Source organism: Sminthopsis crassicaudata, chromosome 2, assembly GCF_048593235.1.
Source record: "Sminthopsis crassicaudata isolate SCR6 chromosome 2, ASM4859323v1, whole genome shotgun sequence".
NCBI classification, from domain to species: Eukaryota; Metazoa; Chordata; class Mammalia; order Dasyuromorphia; family Dasyuridae; genus Sminthopsis; species Sminthopsis crassicaudata.
The window spans coordinates 649,430,393-649,443,968 of NC_133618.1; the positions used below are offsets into that span (position 1 = coordinate 649,430,393).

At 41.6% G+C, this 13,576-nt stretch overlaps 1 protein-coding gene and 1 pseudogene across 2 annotated transcripts in view; both read left to right on the top strand.

The window, feature by feature from the left end:
• ZCCHC24 (zinc finger CCHC-type containing 24) overlaps window positions 1–13,576 on the top strand; it is a 124,666-nt gene that overhangs the window by 1,323 nt on the left and 109,767 nt on the right. For both annotated transcript variants that reach the window (XM_074296714.1, XM_074296715.1), the window contains one exon: window positions 8,693–8,893. In XM_074296714.1, the coding sequence (XP_074152815.1) occupies window positions 8,693–8,893 (201 nt within the window). The remainder of the gene's footprint in view (window positions 1–8,692; window positions 8,894–13,576) is intronic.
• Window positions 4,159–4,776, top strand: LOC141558887 (large ribosomal subunit protein eL32 pseudogene; annotated as a pseudogene).

The following is a 13,576-nucleotide window of genomic DNA, read 5'->3' on the forward strand; positions in this document are numbered from 1 at the left end:
TTGCCAAGAAGCCCTAGGCTTTAACAAGAGAATAAAGGCCAAGAGAGGAATTGAGACCCTTTGAGAATGTTAGGCCTAATGGGAATGCTGGGAAAAGTCTCTAGTTTTCTGTTTGCTTCTCAGTGGGAAGGATTCTCCAAACAGGATGGCTTCCCTGAAGAGAGATGCCAGCGGCTTTACACTCCTGACCCAGTCACTCATGATTCAGCCAGGACTGGCAAGGACCTTCTTTGGCCAGGAAGTCAGTGAGGGGGTGGGAACCCTAACATTTTTCCCCATTAAAATGCTCATACAATCAGACAGTTTTTTTTTATCCGATTATTTTCTCCACTTTTCTGTGGTTGATAGATTCTCCCCAGGAGGACTGCAAGAGAGGCAATGGGTATAGTAGATAGCGAGCTGGTCTCCTAGTTAGGAAAACCTGGGTCCCAGACCCACTTTTAACACAGCTTTAATACTAGCTGTGCCATCCTAGGCAAATCACTTAACATGACTCAGACTGAGTTGCAGAACAGATGCTGATGTGCTTTCATAGAAGTAATTTCCTTACCAAACTCCACTTCCATAAAGTACAAGTTTTAGTCACATGATTTGGGAATATAGTCCTGCTTCTTTTTTTGTTTTTCATTCATTCCACAGAAATATAAAAAGAAGATAACTACCTACCGCTCCTGCCCCTACAGAGTTTATAATTTAGGTAGGAAAAACAGACAGACCTTTAGGAACCAGCTCAGTGAAAGGAGAAGTCAGTAAGTGCCAGTGAATGCTCCCTTCAGTGGTAAACATGGCAGGTGCTAAAGGAGGTGAGAATACACTGTGGGATGAAGCAGTTGGTCCGGCATCTTCCCTCTACTTTCCTCTAACTCCCAGTTTCCTTCTATCCCCTCAATTCCCCTTCCCTATCTTTCTCTCCCTCTCTTCCTTCCTTCCTTCCTTCCTTCCTTCCTTCCTTCCTTCCTTCCTTCCTTCCTTCCTTCCTTCCTTCCTTCCTTCCTTCCTTCCTTCTTTCCTTCCTTCCTTCCTTCCTTCCTTCCTTCCTTCCTTCCTTCCTTCCTTCCTTCCTATCAAAGGGTCCACCCTTTTCTTTTAAAACCCAACTCAGAATTTTCAAATCAGAGGTCCACTTTGAATTTGTTTCCCCTACAGGAGACACAATCTTTGTCCAAATCTGACTGAGACTGTGAACATTGGAACATAAGTGTCTCTGCAGAATTATTGCCCTTCTTCCAGATTACTCCTGAGTCTTGTCTCCTCTAACAGAAAGACATCCAGAGAGGCTCAGATTCACTTGCATACTCTCTGGATCCCAGCTCTCTCTCCTCAGCCCTGCCTTCTCCTTTTCAGAAAAGTAGGTTGTGAAAGAAAGCCTATTAGGTCCTTGATTCTATATGTATTGCCTCTAGATAGAGTCCACCTGACTTCCAGAAGCAGAAAGAAAGAAAAACAAGACTCTGTGGGTGGAGAAAAATTTGCAGGGTGAATGGCTCCCCTTGTCCTCATTAGTGGACTCATGGAAGGACAGTCTAGAGGATAAGAGGGAACTTGTTTTCAAGATGAAAAGACATCCCCCCACCTCCAGAGCTAATGACAAAAGTTAGAAAGGCCTTTTCTGGAAAGAGTTAATTTGTTTCTCTCCTCCTCTGTCTCTTAGGATGTCCATTTGGATATCACTGCTTGATTCTAATACACATTCTCCTTCTTCATTATCTTTTAAGGCTCTTATCTTCTCTGAGTGAGAACTGGAAAAAGAATGGTCTCCACTGCCTTTTTATAATGACACAAAAAGCCTGAACTTCAACTCCAAGATCTAGAGAGTTTATCTACTAGGGACCATGTGGAATTACTAGGAAATCTTACTTGGTATCTGCAGCTTCAGACTCTTTGGATGGACAGGGGTGAGATGGAACTACTCATCAAGCACATGGATTCTGTCTTTATTCTAGAATGTTTTGTAGATTCTTTGTTTTTATATCACCGTTACTCTTGATATCACTTCCCCACAGTAGGACCTTTCTATGTAATAAAGTAAAAGAAAGACAACACTGATCTTATAGGACATGATATACATCACTGTTCGTTCATACCTTCCTTCTTGGGGAAGAAAAATGTGTTTCATCCTCTGTATTCTGGGATCAGTATGGTTCATTGAATTTAATGTGAATTTAGATGCCCACTTTATGTTGTTTTCATTCATATTATTGTCTTCATATCATATTATCCTTGAGATTCCTAGCAGTTGAATTCCTTATTAACTCTTTACAAACTAGAATTTCGTCTCACTGGGAATAGGGGAAGGGAAGATTTCTCATAGTCACTTCTAACAGTAGATTCCTTTGAGGTCATGTATAATGAGAGAATGGGACTTGGATGGATTCTATGGCGATTTCTAATTCTTAATATGTGATCTTATGATCTCCTTCATCTCCATGTCTTCTCTTCTGGAGGACATGGTGATGAAAGGGGGATGGACTAGATGTTATCAGGAGATAACTCTGGAATGTTCTGTTTTTAGGCCCCATTCTTGGCCTCTCTGATTGCATCTTGGAAGAGAGGCATTCAGCTTCAGTTGAGTGGGTATTTTTTAAGGAGTTACAATGTGGTATAAAAAGAGCAGAGAAAGGACCAGAAATGAGGAGACCTTAGTTCAAATCCCACTTATGTCTCATTTCCATAATCTGTTAGTTGGAGTAATAAAATCCAACCTGCCTAACAGGTAGGGTTATTGTGAGGCTCCAATGAGATAATGCATGTGGAAATTGCTAAAGAAATCACCATTGCCCAGAAGCAGAAATGATTCAGTTCAATTCAGAAAATATTTATTCAATGTCCACTATATCCAAGTCTCTGTCCTAGATGCTAAAGACAAAGAAAAACAAAATCATTCCAGCTTCAAGCAATCTATATTCTTCTAAGGAGACACCAACTATACATAGACAAGTAATTTCAAGGCAGTTGGATGAAGGAGAGTATAATAGATGGAGTAGGGAAATGAGGGAAAGAATCCAAAAAGGCTTCATGGTGGAAGTAGCTCCTGAGTCGATCCTTGAAGAATGATAAGGATCTGAAGAGGTGGAGGTGAATGAATTCCAGGCATGGAGAAAAGTCTATGGCAGAAAAGTCTAGAGTTAGGTGATACATCTGGGAGAAAAGTATTAATTCAGTTTGGTTGAAACACAGCATTCATGAAAGGACCAAGTCTAGAAAGGTAGGTTGGAGTCTGGTTGTGGAGAGTTTTAAATGTCATATTGAAAACTTTGTTCTTTGTCCTAGTGGCAAGATGAAATCAGTATAGATTTTTGAAGCAGGAAGTGGTCTGGTCAAACTTGTGCCTTCAGAAGATTATTTTGATATATTAGAGGGTGAAAAGACTAGAAGTAGAAATAGTTCTTTCAAGAGAAAATGAGAATCTGGACTATGATGACAGCAGTAGAGGAAAGAGAACAGATTTGAGAAATGTTGTTGAGATAGAATTGGAAGGACTTGGTAAAAGGTTACCTATGGTGGGGGGGGGGGGGAGCAGGAGGTAAGTATCTAAGATGACTTGATTGTTATAAACAAGAATACAGAGCATTGGTAGTACTTTACAGAGGTACTTTTACAAAAGTCCTGGATAAGAAAGGGTTTAGAAAGAGAAAACAAGTTGGAGATGCTGACATAATATTAAGGTAGAGATGTCTACCAGGTATTTGGAGAAATGGGATTGAAGACCAAGAGATATATGAGGACTAGCTAGCTAGATAATTGGATAGATAGATAAATGATAGACAGATAAATAGATAGATAGTTGGATGTATAGAAAGATTGATAGTTGGATAGATAGATGACAGATAGATAGCAGAGACAGAAGAAGAGAGATACAGATTTAAGAGTTGTATGCATAGAGATTTTAATTGAATCTATGAGAGTCCATGAGAATATAAAAGGTCAGGAGGTGAATAATAATTCAGCAAAAGAAACAGAAGTAATTATAAAGATAGGAGGAGAACCAGGAGAGGACAGTGCCATGTAAACAAAAGGAAGAAAGAATATCTAGGAGGAGGGTAGTAGTCAATATTCTGAAGCTACAGAGTGGTTAAGTAGGAGAAAAACCAAGAAAAGACCTTTGGATCATTGATAACTTTTGAGAGGCAAATTCAGTTACTGAGATATAAATTAGATGGCACAAGGTTGAGAGCTTGAAGGGACAGTAATGTGAAGTGAAAGCTTTTGAAAAATAGAGAAGTACTTTTTTTTGTCTTTCCCTTGGCTCTTCCCATGGAAGGGTCACAGTCTCTTTGTCAGCACCATGTCTGTCCTCCGACACCTCCTGAAATCCAAAATCATCAAGAAGAGGATCAAAAAGTTCATCCAGCATCAGTCCAACAGATACATCAAGATCAAGAGAAATTGGCACTGACAACAGAATGCGAAGACAATTCAAGAGCCAGATATTCATGTCCAATATTGGTTATGGAAGCAATAAGAAGACCAAACGCATGTTACCAAGTGGATTCAGGAAGTTTGCTCCTGATGTGCAACAAATTTTACTGTGCTGAGATTGCTTACAATGTTTCCTCTAAGAACGAGGAAAGTCATTTTTGAGAGAGCAGCTCAGCTAGCCATCAAAATCACCAATCCAAATGCTAGTCTGAGGAATGAAGGAAATGAGTAAAAAGCTTTGCACATTTTTATTTGTGTTAAATAAACACTCAAACTACAAAGAAAAAAGAAAGACAAGAAAGAAAAATAGAGAAGACTTGAATATGTTTGGAGGTAGTGGAGAAGGAGCCAGTGGATAGGGAGAAAGTAAAATTGAAAGAATGAGATAGAATGGTCAAAGGGTCAAGCTTCTAGAAATCAAGAGTATAAGTAGAGCATTAGTCTTGGGATGGAGAAAGACCACATTTTTCTTGGAGACTGAAACAAAGATGATGTCTCTAAGTTTTGAGATATGGAGTAGGGAAGAAGAGGGAACTCACCAAGAATGCAGTGAGGGGCTGATGATTAGATAAAATGAATTTGTATATTGTTCAGTCATTTCTGACTCTTAATGAAACCACTTGGAGTTTTCTTGGCAAACTCTTTGCCAAGAAAACTCCAAATGGTTTACAGATGAGGAAACTGAGGCAAACAGGATTAAGTGACTTGCTCAGCATCACGCAGTTAGTGTCTAGGGCCAGATTTGAACTCAGGTCTTCCTGGCACTCTGGAATAACCTAGCTGCCCATGAGGTGGACCAATAGGCTCCCCATAGGATTTGTGGGATTTGTGGGAATAGAGAAAGCATACTAGAAATGGATAATCTGATTGTGATAAGTCCAGTAAGTGTTTAATGCTTTGGTAGGTGATGAGCCAATTACCAAGATGTGCACTATATAACCCTTGTCCTTCAAGAATTTACAGTCTACTTGGTAAAGTGGATCATAAAATAATGAACAGTCAAGTCACCAACATTAGTTCTAAACATGGTAGAATTAGTAGTTGCCATTGATATTCAGGGGATGGAAAAATAGATCCCTGTGAGTTTGGGCTGAGTTTGTCATTTTGTTCTTTTTTTTGTTTTGTTTTATTGTTCTTTTAACTGGAAGAAAAATCAGACTAATTTTGAAATCTCAGTCCCATCATTTTTGGAGGAGGCTGAGTGAGCAAGAGGATTCCTTTCCCCTCTCCCCCTTCTCCCTCGCTCTGAGATTCCTTTGCAGTGGCTTGGGTCCAAATCAGTCTGAGGAGGCATTTTTGTGGTAGGTCTCCTGTCTTATGGGTGAGAGACTGAAGAAGGAGAGGGAAGAGAGGGAGACAGAGATACAGAAAGAGAAAGAGAGAGAGAGAGAGAGAGAGAGAGAGAGAGAGAGAGAGAGAGAGAGAGAGAGAGAGAGAGAGAGAGAGAAGACAGAGAGAGAGAGAGATATAGACAAGATACAGATGCAGACAGTGACACAGAGACAGAAAAAGAGAGAGTTGATGCCAAAGGGAATGGGACTTAGAGGGAACTGTTGGGTTTTCCAAAGAGTCCTAAATTTCTTTGAGAATAACATCCAGTGGGATAGAATGAATCAGCTTTCTTCTCATTTGCCAGTGTATTTTTGTTGTTGTTGACCTCTTTCTTGCATGATTCTTCCTGCTTTCCGCAGGCTTTTGTGATAGATTGAAAAGTTGTATTTTAGGAGGAGGACTCTTAAGACTCAACTTTTTTTTTTCAAGAGATCCAATAACAGGGTGGGGGTGGGGATGTGCTCTTCCCTCCCAGGAAGTCTAGGGAGTCTGTGGGGAATCATGGCCAAATTATCCAAGGGCATGCTTGTATCCATACACCTTGGTCTCTGAGAAATTGTTCAGCTCTAGTTCCTTCCTCCCCATCCCCCTTTCTCCTTCCTTTTCCTCACATATTCCAGAAACTGAGCAGCCTCCGGGTACCTTTGAGAGAGGAAACATTGCTGTTACTCCCCTAAGGTCTCCAAGCTTTTATGGAGGCTTTGGAAAGAGGTCAGAGGGGCTCAGGGAAATGGTAGTATGTCTTAATGGTTAGAGCAGAAGTTGATGGAATTGGAGTGGTGGAGGAGTTGGGAAGGAGAAATGAAATATTTGGACTAACACTTCTTTACTAGGCCAGAATTGAATTAATCCCCCTAAATTCTCCTGCAGGACTAGGAAAATCCGACATAAATGCCAAGATAGTTGGAATGAGTATTATGGGGAAAATTTCCCCCGTTTTCCCCATGATGGAATGCTTGGTTCTCTTGAAAGAAGTAGTTATCTATGGCAAGGCAAAGGAAAGCCACCAGATTGGGGAGAGTTTTGCTAAGAATTAATTAGTAGGTTTCCTCATCCACTAATATTTTGCTGGTAGAATATTACTGATCTCTATAGCATCTCTTAAATCCCTATTTTAAAAAAATAAGGTGAGAAAAGGAGATGCCATTATTTCTGAAATTTCATTTACTTGCCATGGAGATAAAGGCCACAATTTGAAGCTTTGAGGTTCTTGTTTAGATCAACTTCTTGGTGTCAGAACCACAGGCCAATCTTAGAGGAGCTAAGTATTAGTTTTAGAGTCTCAGCAGGTCATTTACCTTCCATGGCTTTATCATTTCCAGTATATCATTTGGTCCCTTCCCTGAGGTGAAGTTGTCTGGGCAGAGATTATTATTTCCATTTCATGGAAATGAGACCAATAGAAGGCAGCTCTCTATCCAAGGTCACATAGTTAGTCAGCAACAGAAGCAACATCCAGGTCTTTTGGTTGTCAGCCTGGTATTCTTTGTCTTTGTTGTTTTTTCAAAGATCTCTGAAGTTTTGGATGAAATGGAAAGGAAAAAAATGAACTTGGCAAATGCTAGCCGCCTGGATTTCTTTGCAGGTGACTGATAGTGAAATCCAAATCATGGAAGGGTGGTTTGGGATGATGCCATTTGTCCCCTTATTCCGTTCCCCCCCCCCCAAGGACTCCTTTGAGGCCACAGGTCAGCAGCTCGGAGATTCCTGTTTTCCATCACAGGAGCTTAGTTTTGTGGTTTGATAGGATGAACAGCTGCTTTAGGGGTTCAATTCTGGGGTTGCGATAATGCAGAATGAAGTAACTTGGAGATGAAGCTCTCAGCCAAGTAACTAGGGAAGAAAAACTCCCTTTCCAGTGCTTGAGAAGCCTCCTTATGAGAAATTACCTATCATCACCACCTTCTTCATGGCTGCAGGCAGAATAGGGCATTAATCTTTTACCTGAAAACTTTTCTGGGGGCAGAGACTGTGGTGTCCCACCCTCTGTATGGCCATCGAATAGAATTAATTAATGGCCCAAATGGGACTAGGAACTAGGAATATCTGAGGTCTGTTCCTGACGGCCTTCTCTTCCCTCCCAACTCTCACTCAGAGGGTTACCAGCTTTCCTGGGTTAAAATGAGAATAGCAGCCGATCTCCAAAATGGGTCATCCCTAAGCTGTGGCTCCCACCTCCATGTGGTCCTGCCTAACCCACTGTTGCCTGTCAAATTCTTGTCTAACAAAGCTCTGAGCTGGTGATGACTAAAAATAAACCATGTATACATCAGGCTAGGGGGCCAGGTTACCCTGTCTCTGAAGCCCTGCTGAAGGGAGACGTCTGGTTTCCCTCATCCAGACAGACTGAGAGTCACTGCTTTGCTAGGGATTTGGACAGAGGCTGTGCTCACCCATCCTGGGGGTTCTAGGAGAAGGGAGTTGGGGATCACAGGTTGGAGGTGGGACCTGGATATCTTTACTAGACTTTGGTTCATTAATACTAACTAATCTCTCACAGTGGACCGGGAATGAGTCAACTCAGCTGGACATCAAGGGACTATTACCACCTCAGTCTCACAGGAAGCAGGGGCAGGGATCAGTGGGTCTGATGATGGGTTTGACCTGGGAACAAATAAAGTCAGGGCTGTAATAACAATGAGGTGTAGGGAGCATCATCTGAGGACCTTTCTAGGTCTTTTTTTTCTCACTGCTAGCAAAGTATTGAGCCTAGTGTGAAGAGGTGAAGATGGAAGTTCCTGTGGTCTCAAGCCTTGCTGCCCTTTTTGGTCCATCTTCCATATCTCATCTTTTAATTTTGATATTTTTTGGCTGTGGACCAGCTTCTTCCTTCTCTGGCTCTGAATTTCCTTATCTGTAAAGTAAATTGATTAGGCTAGATGGTCTCTAAGATCCCATCTAACACTAAATTCTATGAACTTCTAATCTTTTCTCCCTTCAGGCCCTCAGCAGCAGTCTGTACAAGAGTGCCTCTCCCTATGGCTCTCTCAACAACATCGTGGATGGACTCAGCTCCCTCACCGAGCACTTCTCTGACTTGTCTCTCTCCTCGGAGGCCCGAAAGCCCAGCAAGAGGCCACCCCCCAATTACCTTTGCCACCTCTGTTTCAACAAGGGGCACTACATCAAAGATTGCCCCCAGGTAAGAACCAGGCTACCTGATCACTCACTCTGGCTAAGATTCCCAACATCTCATGAGGATTCTGGCTTTTCTAATCTCTAAGTTCATTGGAAAAGTTCACACTCACTGTGGGGGGAAGGAGATAACTGCTTGAACATTGCTTGCTTCCAAAAATGAGTGTCCAGTATGGCTTTCTTCTTTTCCCTGATATCTGCCTCTTTTCTCTCCTTTCCTCCCTCTTTTTTTCTTCTTTTCCTTTCCCTAATTCCTCTTTATTGCCTTCCTATCTTTTTAAAGATAAAGACAGGTGTGTTAGAGGTTGGTGTAAAGACAATTGTACGCCCCACTTCCAGTTTGATATTGAATTGCAAGTTTTCTGCTGCAATAGTTTGGGAAGAAGTTTGAGTTTGAATCCTGTCTGGCCATGAAGGAAAGCCAGAAAGGGGCCCCTACTAGCAAATTTGTCCCAATTGGAAGACTTGAGACTGCAATTTGAAGTTCCCTTAACCTAGAAGAAAGGTGATGGGGGAAATTTTCCAAAGCCTTCCCTGGCCTCCTTTTTTCCCCTTTTCCCCCGAAAGATCCATGGCCAGGTTTCCTGTTGGCTCAGGTTTCCATTTGGCCTGGCCAGGGGGTCCAGGCCCTGGTGGGAGGGGAAACTGGCAAAGACTACAGCCTCCTCACCACTCTCCCAAGGCCCCCGCCTCTTCTCAGTCACAAGGAAGGAATGTGGGGCGGGTGCCAGGAATCCAGATGTGCTTGGTTGTGGTGTTCCCCTTATACCTTAGCTGCCTCACCTCCCTGCTACTTCTGTCCTGCAGCCACTCTTTTCTTGAAGAATCTTGAGCGAATCAGAGGGTCTCCAAGGCCCAGGAAGGTTGGACCTCTAAGGAAAGAGCTGGGCTGGAAGCCAGCGAGGCTTGTCTTATATGCAGCAAAGGAAAGAGGACTTCCTGGGAATAGGAAAGTGTCTTTCTATTGTGAAACAAAAAAGGAAAGAACCAAGAGGATGCTTGGGAGTCTCAGAAATACTGTGGAATTAAATTCACTATCCTCCCTTCTCAGTTCCACAACACACTGAGTCTCCTTCCTTCAGTTGCAAATTAAGTAGAATAGCAGGGAACAAGAGGGTCTTTGCTTTTAATACTGGATCCTGGAGGCTTTATGTCCAACACTAGATGGAGGTCATTTTGTCACTTTTGCACAGTCCATCTCAGCAGTCTTCTGAGATGGGTCCATAGGTATCAAGATCACTTCATTCTAAGAGTTGGTCTAGGGATTGTTCCCCTTTTTATCTCTTACCTCTGCCCTACTTAACAAGCTCCCAGAGAGAGACCTTGACTTTACAGTGGCCCATGGCCCATTGTGAGAAGCAGCTGAGAGGCAGAGTTCTCATCCACCAAGAATTAAAAGTCAGTGATGGAAGATGTGGGTAAAGAACATCTGTTCCCAAAGATCTAATCAACTCCCAGTTATCCACAAGTGGATTATCTATTTTCGGGGTAGGGGGATCAGTCGCAGCAACTGCTAAATTCCTCTTCTTTGTATTAAATCATGTTGCTCAGAGACTGCAGACTAATATTAGCACAAGTGTAACAATGAATTAATATTAATACTAATCAATAACTATTAATTAAAATGAATAGCTAAGTCAATTCAATTCAATAAACATCAATCATGTGCAAGACATTCTGTGGTGATTTCCATGGCTATTTCTCATGTGGCTATGGGGCTGCTTAATTTCTACTTTCTTTTTCTCTTATTAGGAGGGAAAGAGAGCATAAGCAATGATTTATTTGGTTTTTATTAACTCTAGGACAGGCTTTTAGCTAAACACATTGGGGAATATAGAAACAAAAGACATAGTTTCTCCCTTTTAAGGAGCTGGCAGTCTATCAGAGAAGATAAGTCCTAGATAACCAGAATAATTACTGGACATTGCAAGATAGGACAGAAGTAATATAAAGTATTTAAACACACATCACTTTCTATAAAAAAATTTCAGAGGTGAGGGGAATTAGTGAGAGCTTAAAAACAGAATCAGAGTCAGATTATTAGAACTGAAAGAGAAGTTAGACATCATCTAAATCCTCTATTTCATTTTACAGATGAGAAAACTAGTCTAGGAGAGGGGGCAGAGGGGGAGGAGTGACAGCCCAGGTTTTTTGACAGCTATCTGTCCAGAATGTAATATTGCCTCACATTTTTCCTTTTCACCAGAGATATGGCTGGTTGGCTATGCTACTAATCAGCATCAAGGTGACCTGCAATGGTTTTAGTTTTTTTTGTTGTTGTTGTTGTTGTTGTTGTTTTCTTATTTGCTTGTTATTCCTTAGCCAGCTGATCAACCAATATGAAGATGCAGGTAGGAATCCTGGAGAACTCAGCCATATTTTCTTGAACTCTCCTGCTGATACTGATTCAGTGGAAGGAAAGGACAGGAGGATACAAAGTACCCATCCTTGCTTCAGAAACCCTATAGCATTAGTGGATGGGATGGACTCCTTGCTTACCACTTACTGTGTCCGTGTTAGACGTACCTGGGTTGGGTGATTTCTGAGTGAGCGTCCCTAACTGGGACAATACCTTAGGTGAGATAGACAATTGTCAACATGATGTTCTTACATTTGTGGGCGCTCCTTGGTCTTTCTACCTTTAGTTTCTCCCACTTCAATCTATTCTTCAACAGTGCTATTAGATTTCCTCTTCCTCATTCACAGACTAGCTCATGTCGCTTCTTTTGTTCAGAGCCCTCCCCTGCTTTCCTATTTGCTATTGACTATCTGTGGCATTCTATACATGTCTTAAGCTCCCTTGGTTTTGTGGCCAATAATCCCCACATATGGAATATCCTTTCCTTTTTTTATTTACTTATTTTTTCTCTTTTTGGCCCAGATCTGTGATGTCATAGAATTTGAATAGTGTTGTATTAGGGCTTTGTTTTTGTTGCTTTTTTTTTTTAATAGAGTTTTAAAGTTTGCAAAGGGGTATATTTTCATCATCTCATTTGATTGTCAAAACAATTATGGAGGGAATCCATACATGGAAAGAATTATCAGTAAAGAAACTAACCCCCTAAAATGCAGATCAACATTTGCTTTGCAATTTACTGTCCTTAGAGAGTTTCCTGGATCAACTTGACTGTGTGACTTGCTCAAGATCTCCCAACTAGGATGTATCAGAGGCAAGACCTGATCTCAGGTCCTCCTGATTATGTCCACGTCTTTATGCCACTTGTGCCTTCCTTCTTACTTAATGAAATCAAGCTCAGGTCATATGTCTCCTGCTACATGAGACTTAACTGATACCTCAGCTTCTTCTTCAGAGCTAATGGTGCTTTGTCTCTCCTCTTTTCACTCATCATCTTTCACATTGTATTATAGTTATTTGTTACAAGTATTTTTGTAGAAGGGCAAGGAAAGTATCTAATTTAAACCTTTGTATTTCCTCTCAACACTTAGCACAATTCTCTTGGCACATAGTATACACTAAAGATTTTCATTTAACAAACAATTGTTAACAGTTGTTGGGGAGTCTCCCTCCCTCCCTGCCCAAAGATACTCTACCCCATCCCCTCACAATTTCAAATACTTATTGAGCCTCTTCTGATTGCAGGGTATTGTATCATTAGAGAATCCCTGTGAAAATACAAATTTTCCTAGTTGGGATAATATGGTTGTATCTTTATCCGACATTAATACATCAGTGTGAATTAGTTTATTGACTTCTTTCCAGCTTTATGAGTGAAGAGAAGATAGGGCAAAGTGGGGTTCAGAGCAGCAAGCACTGACTGGGGAAAGCTGGCTTATTGTTGGAGACAGACAAATGGTTCTAAGCAGCCAAAGGGTATTGGGTGCCTGAGGTGGGTGTATGAAGGCATTGAAAGTCGGGGTGGGAGGGTGCTAAAGACAAAGCTTTATAGTCTTGCAAGGGGCCACTGCTGACTGGACACACTGCCATGTAAAAATCAGATCTGGCTAAATTCTAGTTAATGTCAGTAGGGACCTATGAGTCTTGGCTAAAGTGAGACCGCTGAAGAAGCAGCCAGAATTTGCAGTGGTTCTACTGGCTCTGATTGCTTTTTAGCACTTGGTAAGTATAGAAGAGACCACTCTAAGCCCAGTGAATAATCAAAACCTTCCCTGTATTTCTTTCAAAGAGTGACTCTATACCAGCAATAGCCAGAGTTTGGACTTTGACTGGAAGCTTCATAAATGCATCTCCATGCACTTTAAGAACCCATTGAAGTTAGCAAAACACGCTGTGGGCAGAGGTAACCCAAATAGTAATGCAGTGAAGAAATGCAAAAACTCCCAGCCTAGGGTGCCACATAGGGACCTATACACTACTGTAGTGTGTGTGTGGGGGGCACCCTAGACTAGACAAACCTGTTCATGCATGCTATCAGAATTCCTGAATGAATTTACTGTATCTCAGAAGAGGATTTAACTGGTGTTGATCTTACAAAGAACAGTTGCCTCCATTTTAACACAGCTGTTGTGCCCCTGTTGCATTTCAGGGTGGCAACTGTCTAAGGGTATAGTAGGATTATGGGGGTAGCTTGGTTTTTTATAACCTCATTTCAAATGGAAGCTGCCTGGGAGTCTAGAGACATCAAAGGCTCCTTCCCCGACATCTGCATTTCAGAATCTTGCTCAACCTGTGAAGTTTGGCTAGGCAGCCTGTAACTTAGCTTCAGTATAC